The sequence below is a fragment of the Bos mutus genome, chromosome 26 (assembly GCF_027580195.1).
Source record: "Bos mutus isolate GX-2022 chromosome 26, NWIPB_WYAK_1.1, whole genome shotgun sequence".
Taxonomy (NCBI): Eukaryota; Metazoa; Chordata; class Mammalia; order Artiodactyla; family Bovidae; genus Bos; species Bos mutus.
Genome location: NC_091642.1, coordinates 27,929,691 through 27,944,281, shown reverse-complemented (window position 1 = coordinate 27,944,281; position 14,591 = coordinate 27,929,691). Strand labels below are relative to the sequence as shown.

Below are 14,591 nucleotides of genomic sequence, written 5' to 3'. Positions count from 1 at the left end.
GGTTTTCACCTAGGGCAGCTACTTGGGGCCCTTCAGGGGATATAAGGTATAATAAATATAATGCCATGTGGAGAAAAGATAGCCTAAAAATATTATCTTGGTTTGTTTTCTGTACCATCTCCTGGCCCCAGATCTCAAGACAGCAATACCAAAATGCCTTGATGGCATCCCGGATGGACAAGACTCCTCAGTCTTCAGACAGTGAAAACACTAAAATTGAATTGACTCTTACGGAGCTGCACGATGGGTTGCCGGATGAGACGGCCAACCTGCTCAACGAACAGAACTGTGTGACGCACACCAAGGCCAACCACAGCCTGCACAGCGAAGGCGCCATCTAGGGCGCCTGGCCCCACAACCAGGCCGCCGGCCTCCCGCCGTCCGACCGTGAATCCCACTAGTGTGAGCTTGTGTGCCATGCTGCATCCTGCAACGTCCTGACACCAAAGACTCTGTCCCCTTCCTGGAAGCAGCAGAGGAGGCCGGGGAGGGCAGGCATGGAAACCGGAGACAGGAAGTCGACAGCCAGGGCGTGGCATTTCGAGATTATGGAGATGAACTTCTTCCGCCCAAATAGAATCATGTTTATTTTTTCAGCTGTACCTTTTATCATTATTCACTCTCCTCCTCCCTCGATTTGCATGAAGTTGAAAATTGTCGCGATTTATTTTTTTCCGAGAGATCATGTTTTTAAAAAGTGTCTTTTGCAGAGTTGTAAGTTGTTCTGTCTGAACTCTGCTGTGACCCCATGATGTGACCGTTAGAGGATGGACTTGTCCCTCCAGTGGCCTCCCTTGGGCCCTCCCTCCCCACCGCCCCAGGGAGGGGCACCCTTCCTCTGTGCCCCAGTGGGTGTCGCTGTCGAACCTGAAGGATGAATGACACAGACCTGCAAAGGCTGTCAGCCCTGCGGTGGAGCCTGAACAGGGACCCGCAGTTGCCTCTCTGAGCTCAGTGTTGTTTTAAGTTAATGTTTAACCGTGTCCCTTCCCCTCAGAAAGGTTTAACATTTGCTTGGAATGTGATTTTGCTCCCACTCTAAGGAATTTTTTTTATCACCAAAATGAATGTTAATGAATTTTAAACTGATGGTTTATCTTTGCAAGAGGCCAGGGTGGATCCCCCCAACATTCCCCCAGCCTGGGACCTCTGGCTCAGCCAAGCCTCTTCCCCGTCTGAACCTCCAGAGCGCCGTCATCCCATCCCACCCCCGGCCTTGCTCTTGTTAACCCAAGATGCTGCTACACAGATGCCAAATGGAAATCTTCCACAGGGCCCTCAAGTAAACTCGAGGTGTGTCGTCCACGCTCCTGCCCTTCCTGCTGGGTCGGTATGTGGTTGTTAGAAAAGCAGTCAGACCTTCCAGCTGTGCTCTGTGCCCCGCCGAGAAGGCGCGTCCAGACCCATGTGTCTCACGGAGGGAACTCTGGGGACTGCCAGCCCCTGCCCCCCCGTCCAGGGAGCCAACTGTCCCTCTTCCCCTCAGCCCTGGGCCCACGGGGCCCAGCAGGGTTGGGCTCTGTGCCTCTGCCTCGGACTCGGCCCATGCCAGAGAGGCTGCCTGTAACAGCCAGGGTCAGTTTGGCCCCAAACAGGGATTCAGAAACCAAATGTGTGTCATGGCCATTTCATGTGTGTCTCTGTCTTATTTTAATACCAGATTCATCATGTGTAGTGAGATTAATGTCAGGAGGTATTTCTTGAATGACTGAATTCTTAACTCTTAGCTGTGTTTTAAGTGTTAACCCAAGGGATATGTGCATTTTGGGGGCAACATTCATACACTGAAGTGACTTCCTACTGACCACAGTTTTTAAGGTAGACCCGTCAGTCCACGCTGTGTCCAGTCTCTAGGCAAGAAGATAGCGTTTCCTCCATTGGGTCTTACTGCACGAAGGGAAGCCCTGGGGCTAAGCAGCAGTTTCTTCTCCTTCCTCCAGGTAGGACTGTGCACCCCAGGCTGGGTGCTGGTGGGTGGGAGCTGTGGTCGGGGAAGAACCAGAAGCACGCTGGGCCTGCCTCCCAGGGAGCAGCTCGGCGGCCCCAGTGTCGTATGTGTGCCCGGCACATGGCTTCCCCTGGTGCGGCGGTCCTGGAGCATCTTCCCAGAAGGTGCCATGTCCCTTGGTGAGGGAAGTACTGCCTCACTTGGTAGAAGTCACTGGGGTGCCCCTTTAGGGGCTGAGTGGCCTGTTGCCAGCACCCAAGACACCACCAATGGGATGGCACTGCCGCCGTCAGGCTCGACATAAAGTTTAAAGGTCTTGCTTTCTTAAGATGCGTTGAGCTGAGCACACTGCCAGCGTGATGTGACTCGGAAACTGGGATTGTCTGTGTAGGGGGGCGTGCAGGAATGAGAGTTCCCTGTAATAAGGGAAACTTGGGCCTTGCTGGGGAAGGTTTCTGAGCCAGCCCCCGGGCCACACTCCGGGCCAGGACAGTACTTGCCGTCCCTGGTGGAGCCAGGCTGCCAAGCCGTGGTACCTCTGGCCTCCAGGATCTCCGCCTGTCAGCTTCCCCTGGCCGATCTGCTCCGACCTGCCTCCCCACACAGTGCATCTCCAGCATGTCGCCACTGGAAGCAGCCTCTGGAACCACTGTTAGCGTGCTGGATCTTCTGGAGTCCACCTGCTCCTCTGAGAATCGTAAAGCCCTGCTGAGAGGATTCCAGCTGCTGGCTCCTTGGCTTCAGGGAGAAATGGATAACTTTTCCACATTGCCATACCTGCTCAGTGTGGCTCTGTGAAAAGTCCTCTCTAAAGGAGCTGGTGGCAAGAGGGCTTTGCTGTGGGGCTCCTGGAGGATGAAATTTTAGTCTCCCAAGTTCGTATTTATTTTCTATAAACTACTCTTTACCTTTGATTTTTCACACTGTTTTATAGCAACAGGGAATCCCAAGTAGGTCCTGTCTGGTCCCTGAAGGAATGAAAGCTAACATTTGGCAACAGTTACATCTCCTTTGAGGAAAGCTTAGGACCCTTCAGATGTAACACTCAACATCTGAGAGAGAGAGATCTCTTCCAGGCCCCACTTTCCTTCTGGAAACTAAATTCAGGCTGTGGAAGGAGAGATGCTGGCTCATTGCTTCTGTGAGGCAGGCGAGCAGGAGAATGACTTGGGCTTAGAAGGTCTGTGCAATTTGTGTCTGTAAAGTAAACGGGAGCAGGGCAGAGAAAGATCTCAGATAGTTGAGATCTTGATGTGTGGTGGCTAGTCCTTAGCACCACCGGTGGATCGTCCTCTCCTTGGGCTGCTGGGTTTGTAAGCGTGGGTGAGGAAGTGGTTCAAGGAGCAGACACAGGCCCCAGGGTTCCGAAGCGTGTGGGAGCCCTACCATCCGGCCCAGGGCCTCGCTGTCCTCTTCAGGGTCCTCGGGGCCCCTGCTGCGAGCCCTGGCTCTGAGGGACCAGACAGGGCCACCTCCTGCTCCTGAGCAGCCATTCCGGCATCCCGAATGTTCCTCCTGGAACTAGATTCTGGTATCCAGGTGTTGCCAGGACAATCTGCTTTTTCTTCATAAATGAGACTTGCTAGTGCTTTAGAGGTTCCCTCTCTTAATTCTCTGTTCATCCAATATCAAGTGTTTAAACTTATAGGAAAACAGAACCTTAAGATTTGTGCATGGAAATTGGGATGTTAGTCAACTTACAGTTAGCTTAAGCCTTGGTTCTTACATAATTTGAATTTGAAAGGGCACCCTGTGTAACTTTCCTCTCCTCCCTCCCTCACCTCACTTCTGGAAGAGAGCTCAGTGCCCATGCTGACAGGACTGTCTTCCCTCGGTGGGAAGAATAGGGCATCTTGCCATTTCCTAATAATATTTCAAGGAACTTTTGTGCACGTGTTGAATGTAAAACTTCACACTATTATGGAACATTAACTGTGAATATATTGACCTGTGCTGTCCCCGGTACCATACAGTTAAAGGACCAGCTTTTCCATGTCTTGGAAAACAGTGCTAGATACAAGAAGTGCATTTCCCTTAGGAAATGAAGCAACAGGAATTTGGGCTAAGCAGGGGCCATGAACTTCTGTCCTCAGATTACCTCAAGTCGAGGAGCAGACCTAAGTAGGCCCTGGCCCACTGAGCCTGTGTCATGGCTGGTCAGAAACAAAACCCAACCCTGTCACCTTCTGAAAACCAGCCAGGGATCTGACCACTTTCTCCTTTCCTGGGCCAGGAGACCAGTATCCCTCCAGTGTTCGCCAGGGCCCAGTCCAGGTAGAGGACTCACCTGGGCTGCACAGGAAGGTGCTCACCTTGTTCCCTGGGATTCTAAGCAGGAGGCCACCAGGGAGGATTGGCCTGGGACATGTCACATGACACAAGCTTCGTGTTAGCACGAGGGCGGGATACAACGCCCCTCTCCACTTTGATCCTGGAGATGGTTTTTCTTGCATAGTGGTGGGGACTGCCAGACTGAGCTGGGCAGTTCAGGGCGTGGAGCTTTCTGAAGTGCCACTGCGCACTTTCTTACTTGAGGACATGGGCTCTGGTCCCAGGTCAGGTGTGGTTCTGTTATGGCCTCCAGACTAGTGGTGCTTCAGGCTAGCAAGGGCATCTTGGAGGGTTGGCAGGTTAATGCAGAATTAGAGGGGATTTAAGGAGTTCAATATGAAAGTGATTTGGGAATTCAGAAACTTTTCCCATGTAAACGTTATCAGTGAGGAACCTACTCAGTGGATTTTTATACCTCAGGGCCATTTGCAGATTTTTATCTTTCAACATTTCTTTTGTATTTGAGTGGGCTGTTAGAAGAGATGAGTTTGGGGAATGTTGTTCATTTGCTGTTCGTTGCCTCTGTTTTTGGATGTGCAAAGCACCCAAGCCAAGCTTGCTCAAGGCTGTGATGGTGGGCCTTCCACCTCCACCACGTGCGGGCATCCTTCCTACAGGGAGCGCTTACAAGCTGGCTTTCCTCCTGCCCTGTCTGGAGATGCCAGGAGTCCGTGGTCCGCCCTGAGAACAGGAGGGAAGAGGGCAGTTCACAGCAGCTGCAGCACCTGAGGCAGCTTTCCATCCCACCATCTTGGGCTGGGAACCTTCTTTGCGGACTTCTGTGGTTGACTTGGCTCAAGTGAGCTTTCTCTCTGTATATGCTAGAGCCACTGACATCATCTCAGAGGAATTGTTTTAAATATCGGGCTGTACTTGAAGCAACATGGAAACAAAAGGTTCCAAGTGGCAGGAGAGTAAAGTTCTAGGAGTTTGCATGCCAAGGTTTATATGTACACACATCCAACACGCACTGTAAAACTTGAGTTGAGTACTCATTTTCAAGTTTGAATACCCACTGGGTATCAGACATGAACGACTTGGAAGAATGACTGAGAGTACTGTCTTCATTGGCAGCATATCTTCTGGCATTTGCCCACATCTGACCAACAAGGATTCCTTTGAGAAGTGGGCCCAGATTCCTCTTCAGACTTACCCTGGAGAGAACTGTCAAGTGTGGACCTGGAGGACCTTGGGTGCCTGCCCTTAAGTTGGAGGCCCAGGCCCCTTGGGTGTAAACAGCTGGTTGCAGGCTCACAGAGCAGAAGGGAGAGGGAGAAAAAAGGAAGGCCTCAGGCCTCTCATTGCCCAGAGCCCAGCCTCACTCCTGGTTCATTACTCCCCGTGTCTAAAGTCTACTGTGAAGGTGGAGTGTGTCAGTCCATTGACTTTTCATTTCCGGAGTCCTTTAAGTCCACAAATGTATATGCTTTATTTTATATTATTATTTATTATGTACATACGCCTCTACTGTTAGTGCATCGTCTGTGACTAAGATGAGATCTGTTCCCGAGCCCCTCATCCATGGAGCCTAGGCTTCTGTTGTCTTTCAGAGTGGATGAGAAGGAGCAGTTTTGTTTATTTTCGTCTTAAACACGTTGCTGCTCTTATGTTGGTCCTAGTGTGCCAGGCCCTTTACTGGACCCGCCTCTGTTCCTGACAGCAAGTGTTTTGAGATGAGGATGGAGGCAGGTCTCCTACTTCATGGCAGGGCCTCTTCAGGGACCTCCGTGAAATACTTTAGAGGTGGTTTCATGGTGACTGGGTCTGTTCTCTAGGCAGTGGTACAGCATGGCTTTGAGGCCAGGGCCTCCACTCCCACAATCCGAAGCCAGGTTGGTGGCCTGGCCCCACAACAGGGATGGTCTCCAGTTCCCACCTTGGATCACGGGGTCCATCTCTGTGCACCAGGGAAGCTGCCTACCCACCTGGGCTTCTGAGATGCCTTTTGGTTTTGAGGTCCAATGCCAGCACTGCCTTGGCGCCTCACAGAAGACCTGCTTTGAGTCTGATTTCCACCCTCCTTAGTCTTAACTCACTGTATCATAGTGTACATTTCATGCTTTGCGCAGCGAAGTTTTCTGAACACAGTTATCTAGAGCTGTGTCCATAAACCTAAATAAGCACAAACGACATGTATAGGTTTCATGAGCTGATTGTCATAATGAATGCATTTTATAATTCAAACGATGTTGTAGATTTACAATCTATTTATTTTGTATCAATTTATTTGTAAATTTTGTGATTGTTTTAAAAGGTTTTTGTTCATTTCTATTATTCTATTTAGATAAATGATGATTTCTGTTCACCCTTCTAGCGAATGTGTCTTCCCTCTCTCCCCTATCACCTCTGCCAACACAGGCCTCGTCCCCTGCTTAGTGGGAAAGCTGAGATTGATTGTCACCAAGGCAACACAGCGGGGCATTTCCTTTGGATGTACACTACCAAGTCTTACATTAAAAGAGAAGCAGGTGCTAGAACTTGAGCCTCCAACTTCCAGCCTCGTACTCCAACTTCCAGCCAACAGCAGGGCTGTCTTCTCTTTTTCAAGGATCATAATCTGTTCCCCATCAGTTCATTTTAGATAAAGATGCTGGGGGTACCCATTGAAACTGCCCCAGACATTTGCAGCTCCATCACTAAAAACACATTTCAGCTGGCAAATGCCTTGACTGTTTTTTCCCTAGGCAAGCCCAGAGGCCTCATTCAAGCCTCTCAGTTGGCTCTTAAAGATGAAAATGGCTCTGCAGATCTTTCTCTGTGATGGGAAGCCTAATACAATGGTTGCAAGAGGCACAGATGGTCTACCAAGTTAAAATCAAGGGCATGAGTGTGGTGAGTCATGGTCGGATGCTCTTCAGGATTCCGTGGGCCTGCCTGATTCCTGTGTGAGCCCCATCCTCTCCCACTGCCACTTCTATTCCAGGCTTCTGCTCCTCCTTACCCTCCTCACTCACATGACCAGATCCTGAAGATCTTCCAGTCGAGGTTCACAGCCCCTCTGTGATCTATTCCTAGACCACATCCTCTTGGATTCCTTTTTACCTCCCCTCTGTCTCAGTTCTGCATTCTTCTGAGAATTGAGCTGCTTAATGACTAGTCCCTTGTTTTTCCTACCATGTTGTTTTAACCGTGATGTTCTTGATCTATTTTACTTACACTAGTCCTGTGGATTGGAGACATTTTAGTGAAGAACTGCTGACAAAGCTGGCTAAGACACCACCTGACCTAACCACCTCTCCCACCTCCCCAGTCATCACCCCCAATTTCTTGAAAGTGGAAAAAGGTAGAGCTACATCCCAGTTAAGTGCTGTCTTCTTGGGAGCCTGTTTGCTCTCCTTAGAAGAGCAGAAAGCAGGGCCAGGGAAGGAATTCTCTCTAGCATGTCTGCTCCCAGTTCACTCCTTTGCTTAGTTTTTCCTGCTTTACTCACTTTGCCTAGGTGAGTCCTGAGCTCAAATCAGGAAATTCTCAAAGGAAAATGTGATTTTTCCTCCAGTGAAGATGAGGTTTGCCTAAGCCTTCCCTCTGCATCCATGGGGTTGCCTGCACGTTGGTTCATTCCCGAGCTGTATCGTGATAAAAACTCTGGGGTTTTTATTTCATCTCATGCATCATGCTCCCCAGTGCCTCTTGTTAACCCAGCACTTCTGAAGACAAAGATAGTGATCAGATGGTCTTGTAGAGAAAGTGACCAGTACAAATGACCTTTTTGTAGCCTGGAGTTGATTTCTGGAAACACACTTTTTGAAGGTAATTTAATAGATAATTCCTTATTAAAGCCAAAATGTTTCATTATATGAGATGGCTAATAAATGTTTGGCTTCTTTGTATGATTGTTTTATCGTTTTCCCTCCAAGATCCTCACATCTCTGCTCTTTCAAAAAGTCCCAGAACAAAGCCGTGGTTATAGTGCCTCTCTGTGACATTCTGGTGGCAGGACATCTCCCCTAGGGGATGACTGTGAGGCCTAAAGATGCAGGGGGATTTGGGTACCAGAATTCTTTGTCAGAGTGCTTTTCCTGCTAGGATATGAGCGACTATGAAGCCCTCAAACAGTAGGCTTACACATGGCAGGAATTTTAGGTGAAGCCAGCTTCCCTGCGACAACTCTGCTACATCACTGACCTGAGGGCAGTGGGTCCAAAAACAAAGTTACTTGCTTCAAAATTCCCACACCCACAAGCTAAACATTATCTTTGGTGCAAACCCTCTGGCAAACACTGAACACTTAATATTTTTCAGTGCTGGGAAGGTGTGCATGACAAATCCTCTTTCCAGTTATCTCAGGAACTTGTGAGCCTTGGAAGGACTAATACTGTCCTTCACGTGAAGACCGTGTGATGAGGTTTCCATTGGCCTAGACTCTTCAGCCTCATCTATAGCCCCGGCCAAACACAGCTTTGGGAAGAGCACAGTGGGAGACCAGAGCATTTCGGTGAATATATATGTGCCTAATTTGATTCATGAACCAATCTGTCTCATCCATAAAGTGGAGCAAAGGTATTTTATGGGCAGTGACCAGACCAAAAATTTCTGTCATTTTAAATTAGAAAATAGAATTACATTTATAGTTAAGAGTTGATGAGCTTGAGAGGAAGTGTTCTGTGCTCACTTGGGAGTACTTTTTGGGGTTAAAGCTCTTTAAAGGCACTTAAACTATTGTTTATATTTTAATTTTTATCTACCTTTATGGGAACAAGTCAGATAGTTGTGGCCTTGGGAGGAAGACATGATGTCTGAGGGCAGGGGAGAAATGCTTGAAATTGCCAGGCTAAACAGAAAATCAGCCTTGTTCGTTCTGCAAGTGAACGCTCTCCGTAGATGACTCGCTCTCTGCGGTGCCTCCACGCTCAGCAGTGAGAACACCGTGTACTGCTCTCCTGCTCCGGGAGGCGTGGGCTGGGACTGTGTGGGTTCCGGGAAGTCAGCTGGCTGCTGTGCCATGTGCATGTCCTCCCTGGGGGCCGTGCACCAAGTCTTTTTTCAAGGCTTCTCAGGTAGCCCCATGGTTGAGGTTTCATTTTCAGGGCCTCCCAAAGCTGTGTATCGTTTGAAATTGTTCCATTTGAGGAAAAACTTTAAGAATAGCTCTATGCTCTAGTCACCAAGAAAGAATGTCATGAGAAACCTAAGTGTTGAGACAAAAGCTACTGAACTGAGGAGTCGGGATTAAGTGTATGGCAATAGTTAGATCATAGTTATCATTTTTCCCACCATCAAAGAAAGGTTAAATAGTTTCCATAACGTGGAATGTGGACAAGGCTCCTACCCTTAATGTAGACTTAGATATGCCGTTGTTTGTCTCAGGCTATTTGTGGTGAATAAGTGGAGTATTTTTAAATGCTGTGGCAGCCTTGGAAAAATTGCAGGGCTTTAAAGTTGCTGACAAAATATTTCTTAAACAAATAAATCTGATTTAGGAATATCTAAACATGGAGAAAGTACTTTTAAATCTGACATGTCACTGCAAGTGGCTTTTTAAAGTGGTTGCTTAAAAACAACACTAACATGTCAAAAGGATTTGTAGCTCTTAGTTGTTCTGTTAAGACCTGCTTTTCCTAAAAGCACCTTAGAAAGGTTATTTTAGGTCTCAAAGGATCTTATGGTAGAAAACTTAATGTCTGAACAGAACACTAAACTTTTTGGCTCTAAGTAACTTCTCTGAAGTACACCATTCGAGTTTTGCCTGACCACCTCTGTGGAGATGTGCGTGCAGGTGCGTCCTTCTGCAGAGGCTGGGCTGGGCTGTGTTCTGACCAGCTGCTGGATATGCTGGGGTGCCTAGGGCCTTAAGAGTCTGAAAGTAAGTGGTGTTCACCATATACCCAGGAAAGAAATTCTGAAGAGTTGGCAGAGTTCCTCTCAGCCTAAACACCTTAAGTTTTTTGTTTTTTTCTAAAAGAAAATTATAGTTTTATGTTTAACTTCCTTAATTATTAACAGAGAGATGCTCACGTTTTAACAAGTCCAGTTACAGCTACTCTGAGTAGCCAGCTGCCCATGGGCCACTTACTCACCAGCACTCCCCCAGTAGGAATGAATAATATGCAGAGAGACAACAGCTCTGCTCTGGGTCTCAGACTCATGGAATCCTGGGTCTTTAAAATATATTTTGGTGGTCCTGAAGCAAGCTGTGACCAATAGTGGAATTCTTATTTCAGGAGTGTGCTTTTCACTTCTCAGTCTTTGGACCCACTACCAGAGACTCATCTCGCTGAAAAGAAATTCTTAGGTAAGATCTTATGTGAATAAAATGATACAAAATGGGTGGCAGCTTAAAGCAACGTGAGCTTGTTGGTCCTTACTCTAACAGGGAGAATATTTAAAGGTACTAAGTCAGCCAGATACTATCTAGCTTTGGGATCACTAAAGACATTGTCATATTGAGCAACATCTTCATCTTGAATGAGAATAATTAATATCTGGGGTGACCACATTTGCTACCATTTAAAACAGGAGCAGTATGTAATTGCTATCTGCAATAGCATTTCCAACCTAATACTTTAAAAGCGGCATTCAATTCCTAATAGATAACAGATGTACATGCCTTGATGTGACGATGTAAAGCCATATATATCGAAAGTGGTGAAGTAATATGGCCTTGGCTAAGTTACTGAGCTGTGTTCCCCACCTATAAAATGACTTTCGGAAAAAAGCCCCACGTTATAGTCATGTACCAAAATAGTTTCATTAAAAACTCAGGCCCATTTAAGTGCTATAAATTTGGTCATTAATCATACTAGACTATGTTTCCTTTAAGAGAAAGTCAAATTGATATCACTTAGTCAAACCTACAGAGAAGGCGATGGCACCTCACTCCAGTACTCTTGCCTGGAAAATCCCATGGGCGGAGGAGCCTGGTGGGCTGCAGTCCATGGGGTCTCTAGGAGTCGGACACGACTGAGCCACTTCACTTTCACTTTTCACTTTCATGCATTGGAGAAGGAAATGGCAACCCACTCCAGTGTTCTTGCCTGGAGAATCCCAGGGACGGGGGAGCCTGGTGGGCTGCCGTCTATGGGGTCGCACAGAGTCGGACACGACTGAAGCAACTTAGCAGTCAAACCTAAACCCACCTGAACTAGCAGTCTATAGTTGTGCTAAGGAAGGGCTCAAAGTCAGTATTAGAAATATTATACTTTATTGATTCTAGAGCAGCTAATCTACCATCCCGTGTTGACAAATAACAGTAAGAATGGAAGAAACATATGAAGGTTAAAGTGAGCATCTACACCACTGTGGAAAATGTTGTAACAAGGTTCACTGTTCTGAAGAGGCAGTTGTAATACCTTAAAGTGTACAGTAATGAGCCATTCTTGTTCCAAGCAACAAGAAGTGATTTCACTTGGGAGTCTGAAGTGAATTTATTCGCACTGATTGTGCCCTCTGTTTTTGTAAATGGTTCTGACTCACAAAAAAGCCCTCTTCCCACCCTCTAATGCTTGAGTTTAAAAGACAAAGAGGATAGAGAAGGCTGGAATGGGGTGGCATGAACTACCTGTATGGCCCACATTAATGAATTTTACTCACTTATGGTAAAGAAGGAGGCTCTGTTCTTTTCGGGTGGCTTGCTCCTTTGTCCTCTTTCAGCTAAATTCTTTCCACAGATTTACCTCAGATGGGAAAAAGACCATTTTGGGGGGGAAAAAAAACAATTTTTTTTTTCACTTTTTGCTATCAATCTAAATACTGTTGATGTGGATGAAGACTTTTGCCTCAAAATGCAAGCACTACAGTCCATTCCAGACCAGGCCTACAGCAAGTAGAGAACACTCCTGCAAAGCCACTGACAGCAGCCTTACCAGAGTCATGGAAAACACCTGAAAGCTTGTAAAGAAACCCTGACCTTAACAGAAGACTACATTTGATAATGGAAATAATATATTTCTCCACTGATATACAATACTTATGCAATGCTGAAAAAGATGGGATTTCGGAGTAAGAGCACAATTTGTACCATCACATGTTTGGATCGCATCTTCCCACGGGCGTCCTTGCTCCACTCTGAGACCCTTTGCCACCCTTAGTGTATCTGGATAATACACCACCACACACCGATGATGAAACAAGACAAGGAAACCGCGTCACAAAGCCACGATGGAGCCAGTTGCATGCAGTTCAGCCCAGCTTTACCCTTACTTTCCTCCAATACAGACTCCAATTTTGAACCGTCTGCAAAGAGTGCAGACACACAGAACTAAAACAAGTATCTCCCTATGATTAGAATATTTTAGCCTTCAGAAACTTTCCAGATGTACCTTTGATGGAGCCCCCCCACCCCCCACTAGGACCCACACAGGGACATCCTTTGCTCCTGTGAGTCCTGCCAGAACTTGTGTAATGAGTGCTCAGCATCTTCCTCCTCACTCCTCCTCTTCTTCCTCCTCATCATCATCTTCGTCATGGCAGTGTGTAATTTCCTGGGGGGCCAGTGGGAAGAGGTTGGGGGGCTTAATCTCACTAATCGACCGTGTCAGTTGGTGCCGCTTGTAGTCGGTATCTTTGAAATCCACTGATGTGCGGTTCCGGGTGGCGAGAGGGGACTCCATCTCATTGATATCTACATGTGTGTGTTCCACTGTTGACTCATGAGGCATCTACAACAAAGCCAGAAGTTCAGAAAGCAGGTGGAATAGACACAGCTGTCTCCCAGGTCCTAAGCCCTCTGCCTGTGTTAGATGGCCGCACAGAAACTCCCAAGCCCTCAGAACTGTGCCCAGATCAGATGCTCTAGTCTAAAACTGGTAAGATGGGAGAGAAATTACTATTTCACAGCTAAAAAGTGTTGAAATCTAGATGAGTATTATTAACAGAATATAGGAATATAAAATTACACGTCTCTCATTTAGTACTAAATAGAGGAAAGCCTTCACCATTCAAACAACTTCTAAATCTAATAGTGTCAAAGTTAAACTCTGTAACATTCTATCTTGATTGATCTTTCTCAGACTCCTTTTTGTGCAACCATGTAGGCTGGCCATGGGCTCTGCACATTAGAAAGAAATGATCTAAACTTTCCTGTGTCATGCAGATAGCTAACTGCAGAACTTGCCTTAACAGGGTATCTTAACTGTAAATAGTGGCCTTGGGCTGTATTAACTCACCAAGACGTGGGCCGCTCTGAAGAGGTAGCTGAATGGGTAGTACAGCAGGTTGATGAAAGATGCTGCGTAGAGATCAGCATAGCGCATCACCTGACTGGCAAAAAGGGTCTGCCGGGAGCCACTGCGGAACAGGCTCCCCATCATCCCATAGCACATGTCCATGTCGTGAGTTACTTTCTAAAACAGAAAACAAGGTTAACGCTCAGCTCGTTCAGCAGACGTTTACTGAACACTGGCTATGTGCCACTGCCTGTATAAAATCAGAAATACAGAAATCACTTCAAGTTTATTGTCCAAATTTTCTCCCAAATCCCATTTGGTGGATACCTTAATACGTCTTTGGATGGAGCTGATATCTGGGCGCTCATTGCTGCTGCTGTCAAGGTGCCTGGAGACAAGAAAAATCCAGTGAAAATCTCTAGAAAGGATGTCTCATATATCTAGGTGACTCCTGAAGAGGTAGATGGTTTTTAGGGAAGAAATTTTTGATACGAGGAAACTTACTTGTAGAGTTCAGCCAAGAAAATATCCAAGCTCTGAAGCTCTTCGAAAAGTGCTAAAGTTTGGAAGAAAAAGGAAAATGTTTTAAGTAAATCAAAAACCATGTAGTTTTTAACTATTACTAAAAACTAAATTAAAAGGTTTCAGATATGGCTGAAGAGTAAAGCTGTAGGTGAATGTATAAAATGACTTGCCTCACCTTCAGGAAAACCCATTATTAACACTGCTTGGAATCTGGCAGCAGATGACACCAGAATTTCCTCTTTAACTGCCCTTCCTCCTCCTCAAAACCACTAACTATACAACTTTCCCAACTGGATGCTGATTCTGAGCTTAGGAAGTGCCAATTCATACCCCATTTTGGGTATGTCAGCAAAGCAAGTGTTAACAGTTTCACTTTTGGGTAAGAAAATGAGTCACAAGTTCAGAAAACAGAACCAGATCAACTAAATTTCTGAGGTTCCATAGGTAGAAAGCTGAAAAGAAAGGGAAAGTGTTAGTCGCTCAGTTGTGTCCGAATCTTTGTGACCCCATGGAGCCTGCCAGGCTCCTCTGTTCATGGGATTTTCCAGGCAAGAATACTGGAGTGGGTTGCCATGGCTAGCCACAAAGTCCCACCAAGAACTACAAGCAGTAGCAACAGCCAAATATGTTGTAAGCATTCCAGCCTTTCTCAGCCTGGGTTCCCCAAAGAGAATTAAGCAGTG

General features: G+C 46.7%; 2 protein-coding genes across 8 annotated transcripts in view; one reads left to right on the top strand and one right to left on the bottom strand.

The window, feature by feature from the left end:
- The window catches only part of CNNM2 (cyclin and CBS domain divalent metal cation transport mediator 2), a 182,296-nt gene extending 176,145 nt beyond the window's left edge, over positions 1–6,151 (top strand). For both annotated transcript variants that reach the window (XM_005888044.2, XM_070363447.1), the window contains one exon: positions 132–6,151. In XM_005888044.2, coding sequence (XP_005888106.2) covers positions 132–341 — 210 coding nt within the window. In that variant the 3' untranslated portion in view covers positions 342–6,151. The remainder of the gene's footprint in view (positions 1–131) is intronic.
- Positions 6,152–11,403: 5,252 nt separating this feature from the next.
- The window catches only part of NT5C2 (5'-nucleotidase, cytosolic II), a 97,715-nt gene continuing 94,527 nt past the window's right edge, over positions 11,404–14,591 (bottom strand). For all 6 annotated transcript variants that reach the window (XM_070363449.1, XM_070363448.1, XM_070363450.1 and 3 more), the window contains 4 exons: positions 13,888–13,939; positions 13,711–13,771; positions 13,384–13,560; positions 11,404–12,876 (listed from right to left, as the gene is read on the bottom strand). In XM_070363449.1, coding sequence (XP_070219550.1) covers positions 12,643–12,876; positions 13,384–13,560; positions 13,711–13,771; positions 13,888–13,939 — 524 coding nt within the window. In that variant the 3' untranslated portion in view covers positions 11,404–12,642. The remainder of the gene's footprint in view (positions 12,877–13,383; positions 13,561–13,710; positions 13,772–13,887; positions 13,940–14,591) is intronic.